The following is a 6000-nucleotide window of genomic DNA, read 5'->3' as shown; positions in this document are numbered from 1 at the left end:
TTTTTAATCCAGTAGCCCTCTTCCAACAGAAAATAGTAATTACAACAAAATATGACATTTACCCCTAAACTTGGACATTTTTTTTTTTCTTTTTACACAATTTAAATCACTTTGTCGTCTGCGAGGCTTGTTTTTCTCTTCTATGCAACATTCAGCATTTTTTTCCCCCACAATCTGTACATTTGTAATTACATGGTTCAAACTCTGGACCAGGATCCAGCAGCAGGGACACCAGGAAATACTGACGAAGTGAAACTCGCCCGAGACTCACTTGTGCAATCAGTGCAAACGGTTCGGAGCCGAAGCTCTGGACCAGCAGGAGGAGGAACACCTCCAGGAACATCTGCTCCGGAGGACAAATCAACTCTTTCTGACCGACTTCAACAGCGGCAGAGACGTGAAGGGTTGGATGGAGAAGGTTCGGAGCGTGAAGAAGGAAAATAACAAGGGTGTGAAAAAGAGAGGTTGGCAAAGATGAAAGCGAAGGCATTTGTTCAAGTGCATGAAAGAGTGAAGACGCGGAATCTCTAGAAGTTTATCAGCGACATCGGAATCAAGGATTGAATTCAACGTTGAATTGTATTTATCGTTTTTTAAAATAATTCTTAATTCAAAGGTTGAATTTGTTTTATTTAATCATTTAATGTCATCACTTCTAAAGTGAAAGGTTCCAAAAACGACCTTGAAATCTAATCATTTCGATTTTTCTACACAGTTTCAACAAAAGATAAATATTTCCAGATTCAAGATTGTTCATATTAAATAATAGCTGAATATTTTAAAAATGAAAAATAATAAAAAAAGTTCGATAATAACTCGTAATAAACGTTCTTCATAGCCTTATTTAATTCAATATAAAAATGTTGTTGAAATACTGCGATTATTTTTATTTTAAATTTAAAATGCTACACCTTTTTAAATACATAATTAAAAAACAACAAGTATATCAAACTCTAAAATCAATTATTTCAATATATTTTCGATTTTTTTTAATCAATTATTCAATAAAAATAAAAATAAAATTTCAATACATAATTCGATCAAAGGTTTTTTAACACTTTCGTATAGAAATGATTGAACTAAATGATTAAAACCATAATTTAATGCTGAATAAAATCATCTTCTGAAGACGCTGATCGACTTCCAGACTGAGACGCAGCGTCGATGAAAGTCTAAAACGACTCAAGTGGAAACTTCACTTGATCTTAATCCACAGGAATCAGGAAGAAAAAATGCTGGAGAAAAAACTGTGCAAAAAATCCTCCCCAAACAAACGTGTTCGTCCAGATCATGTTCTCGTCACCACAGGTCAAAGGTGAGTCTCTGTACATTAGCGCGCGGCGGCGCTAGCATCACAAACACATGTTGTTTTTTAAATCATCCAAATATACAATATCAACTGTTCATTCCACCCCTGAAGGACTCCCACCGCTATCTAGCATTTACATCATAGCTGGAGGGTCGCTCGCTTTCCAGGAGCTCCTCAGAGGTGAGGAGGGAGGAGGGGGTGAGGCAGAGTGGGCCGGGGGGTGACGGGGGGGGAGAGGTCGCGGGAGCATCGCCGTGGAGGTCACAGCATCACGACCCAGAGACGGTCAAACACGCCGCCGACCCCGGACGTGTCGTCGTCCCCGAGAGGAACTTTGTAAACGTTTTTTCAAATCGTTGTGTGTTTGTGTGTGTGTTTGTGAAAAGTGTGAGAAGGTCACGACCTCCAGACCATTGTTTCCATCTCAGCTCTCTGTGCAGACGAGCAAAGAAAAGTGCAAAAAAAGCGTCCGGTGTTTGTGGTTTAAATCTTGAAACTTTGATTTGTTTTTACTGAAATGTTGCTGTTTTTTTGAGCATTGAATCTTGTTTGATTACCATTATTTGATTTTTTTTTTTTAATTCTGTATTAAAAAGTTGTTGTTTTTTTAAATGAACCATTTAAAAAAAGAATGCATTTTTTTTTACATTTATTTTAATTCCAACAATTAAAAACTAATTTCTCTAAATTCAATATATTTTAAGTAGAAGACAGAGCACTGAGCTACTGATCGAACTCTCAGCCAATCGTGCGACGCGCTGATGATCATGTGATGACGGAGAAACTCAATAACTGGATTTAATCATTTCTTTACTGAAGGATTTAAAAGTATCTCAGGAACGTTCAATAATGTCTTGTAACACAATAATAAGAACTTTTTTATATTTAATTTAAACAAATAAATGAATTTAGAAAGTTTATTTTTTTAGAAAATCAAAAAAAAGGTGACGTTTTGAAGACGCTTCATGGCAGTGTCATGTTGCTCACAGGTCAGTAGGTGGCGCCATCAGTTTAAAAAATGATGTTTCATTAGAACAACACAAATGAAAAGTAGTGCAGAGACGCCATCTAGTGGACTGTAAAGATAATGACTCTTTCAAGAAGCTTCATCACTAGAAAAAAAAACCTTTAAATATGGAAATTATTGTGTTTAGTCATTGAAAAACATTAAATAAATACTTTAAAAAAAAACAAAGAGTTTGAACATTTAAAATGTTCAATAAACGATTCAATCTTCCAGTGAAACGTCAATATTTGACACGTGATCCCGTGAAATCCGGTGAAAACCCCCAAAAAACCCGACGCACAAAGACATGTTTGGCGTGAAGAACGTGGCGAACGTGTGGCACCTCAACCGTGACCTCTACATGACCTCTGACCTTTCGTTAGAACTGCCCGACTGTGCAAACGTTTCCTCCAGACGCGTGTTTTTCTGACGTGTGCTTCGACTCCGAGGCGGTTTCGGACTAAACATGTTTTAAAAAAGCAGATGAATGGTCGTTGAAAACAGTGAACTATGGCTGCGGCTGGTTTGGCAACTGAAGCGACGCGTGGACAACATTTGGAAACTTGTGTCTGAGCTTTTGTGTTTTCAGCCCCTGTTGCCTCGTTGAGTAGAAGCGTGAGTGAAGGTGTGTGTGTGTGTGTGTGTGTGTGTGTGAAGGTGTGTGTGTGTGTGTTCTAGGTGAAGGACAGGTGCGAACCGTTGGAGATCTGGGAGGTGATGCTGGCGCTCCTGCTCATGCTCTGTTCACTCCTCCCCCCCGATGGCGTCCTCCTCATGGCCTGGGGGCTGTTCCTCACCCCTCCTCCTCCTCCTCCTCCTCCTCCTCCTCCCCCACCGCCGCCGCCGCTCCCCCTCTGACCCCCGGGGTGGTGGAGGCTCCAGGGTGGGGGGCCCCCGGAGAGCATGGGGTGACCCCAGGGCTGCTGGGAGCTGGAGCCGCCCTGATGGTGGTGACCGTGGTGTCCGGCTCCTCCTCCTCCTCCTCCTCCTGCTCCTCCTCCTCCTCCACCTCCTCCTCCAGGCCAGTGGCTTCCTCCTTGACTCCCTCCTCCTCCTCCTCCGCTGCCTCCCCCGCCTCCTCCTCCCCCCCAGCCCCCCTGAGAGTCCGGGGCCAGGTTGGTGAGGACCATGTTGCTGAAGCCCAGTCTCATGGACTCGGAGTCGAAGGCCTCGATCTCTCGGGCCTGACGCTCCAGGAGGGAACGGATCCGTTCCAGGCGCTCGTTCTGCAGCGACAGCATCTCCTCCTCGATCTGAGGAGACCAGGAGACAAGTTATTAATTTTAGTTGATTAGTTAGATTTTATTTATGGAATAACTAGAAACTTGTGGAAGTTCTATATTGAATGTTTGTTTGATTTATAATTTAAACTTTGTTTATATACATATATATATATATATATATATATATATTTTATTTATATCTTTTTTTACACATAAATTTATGATATTACTTATTACAGTTTTTATTACGGTTATTATTATAGATTTAATATCACAGCCTTTTAAATTCAATACAAAAATGTAGGCACTATTTTACCAAGACTTATTACTTAATAATACGCTTAATTTATTCAAATATATAATTTGATAAAATATAAAAATATATACCATTAGTATTGGAAATCATCAAAACTGTTTTATTTAATTATCATCAGAAAAGAAAGGAACACAATTAAATCTTTCAATATAGACATTAATAAAGAAATAATTAAATGCTTAAAAAAACATTTCAATAAAAAAATGTGTCAAAAATTCATTCAATATTCTGATGACACTGAAATACTTCCATAGTACAGACATTTATTTAATTAATTGTATTTCAAGCGATCTTTAAATATGTAATAACGTACTACTATAGATGAAAAACGAATGCTTTAATAGAAACGTTTAGTTTTGATCATGATCTATGTGGTTCTGGTGAGTCCGGACCAACCTTCTGCTCCAGAAGAGCCCTCCTCAGAGAGACCCTCTGCTCCAGGTCCCGTCGCTCCTTGTCGTGCTGAGCGTCCGTCTGCATCTTGATCTTGCTCTGGTAGGCGTTGAGAAGCTCCAGCTCCTGCTGCAGCTGCATCCTCAGCACCTGACACTCGGCCTCCTGGGCCTCGTCCAGCTTCAGCTGAAGAACCAACGACTCGTCAGTTTTCAAACTCTTCAAACACGACACTAACTTCTGGAGGTTCGACGACAATCATGTTTCTGGCATCAGAATATTGAGTCGACTTGGAAATTTGAACATTTTTAGTAAAATGTGTATATTTGTGTCTTTATTCAAAGGTTGAATTTCAAATAATATTAATATTAATAAATAATTTGTTTTTTCTTTGTCTTTTAAAACAAATGTATTTCTTTTTTATCTATTATCCCAGTAATTCACAAAATTTATAAAAAATAAATAAATAAATAATTATATTTTTTAAATTGTAGTCTTTTAATTTCCTTATAAATATGTTCAAGTGTCTCAGTACTCTTTTGGTTTATCTGGTGACACCGTTATACCAACATTTGTGTATTGAATATAAAATATATAGAATTAAGAAAATGTTTTAAATTATTGGAAATAAAATATGAAACAAAAAAAATATATATATATATATTTATTATACATGTATGTTTATAAAAATAAATAAATACAATATTTTGTATACATTTTATTTTAAAAATGTCATTTAATTTTAAGAAAGTTTCTCAATATACAAATAATTAAATAACTAAATAAAATAAAATTAATAAAAAAATAAATAAAATAAAATACAATAAAACTTTCAATATAGTAATTTTTTAACTCGATCAATACATTATATATGAATTATTTAATTAATTTCAAGAAAGTTTTTCAACATACAAATGATTAAATTTAATGACTAAATTAAATTTAATAAAATAATAAAATAAAACGTTCTATATAGTAATGATTTAACTCGATCAATACATTTTATTTGAATTATTGAATTAATTTTAAGAAATTGTTTTCAATATACAAATGATTAATATTAATGACTAAATTAAATTAAATAAAACAATAAAACTTTCAATATAGTAAGGATTTAAATCGATCAATGCATTTTATATGAATTATTTAATTAATTTTAAGAAAGTTTTTCAATATACAAATAATTAAATTGAATGACTAAATTAAATTAAATTTAATACAATAAAACTTTCAATATAGTAATGATTCGACTCGATCAATACATTTTATATGAATTATTTAATTAATTTAAGGAAAGTTTTTCAACATAAAAATGATTAATATTAATGACTAAATAAAATAAAAGAATAAAATTTAACTTTCAATATAGTAATGATTAACTCGCTCACTAAACAATGAAATGCTTGAAAACATGCATCAACATATGAAAAGTTAAACCAATAATCTTCTGAAGACATTGATCCAGATCTAAGTTCCCGGGCGTCTCACCGCCTGCGTGGACAGCATCTCGTTGATGGAGTGGTCGTACTGCTCGGCCAGGATGGCCAGCTTCCTGGTCTGCTCCTCCTTCAGCCTCTTCAGCACCGCCTTGTGGTCAGACTTGGGCGTGGTCTCCAGCAGGTGGTTCCGAAGAGCCTTGTACTGCTGGGCCTGAGTTTTGCACGTCTCCTGGAACTGCTTCTTGATCTGGAGCTCCTTGGGCTGCGGCGGGAGTTAAGACGTTAGGGTCACGGGGTCACGGGGGTCATGTACG

The 6000-nt window shown here is 36.5% G+C and overlaps 1 protein-coding gene across 2 annotated transcripts in view; it reads right to left on the bottom strand.

The window, feature by feature from the left end:
• The window catches only part of LOC148065871 (serine/threonine-protein kinase TAO1-like), a 28065-nt gene continuing 22065 nt past the window's right edge, over nucleotides 1–6000 (bottom strand). For both annotated transcript variants that reach the window (XM_087807242.1, XM_087807241.1), the window contains exons 18-20: nucleotides 5736–5948; nucleotides 4251–4433; nucleotides 1–3568 (exon numbers count right to left, since the gene is read on the bottom strand). In XM_087807242.1, coding sequence (XP_087663368.1) covers nucleotides 2990–3568; nucleotides 4251–4433; nucleotides 5736–5948 — 975 coding nt within the window. In that variant the 3' untranslated portion in view covers nucleotides 1–2989. The remainder of the gene's footprint in view (nucleotides 3569–4250; nucleotides 4434–5735; nucleotides 5949–6000) is intronic.

Source organism: Callionymus lyra, chromosome 14 (assembly GCF_982586985.1).
Source record: "Callionymus lyra chromosome 14, fCalLyr1.hap1.1, whole genome shotgun sequence".
Classification (NCBI taxonomy): Eukaryota; Metazoa; Chordata; class Actinopteri; order Syngnathiformes; family Callionymidae; genus Callionymus; species Callionymus lyra.
Note: the sequence above shows the minus strand (reverse complement) of the source record. Positions and strands in the feature narration are given on the sequence as shown.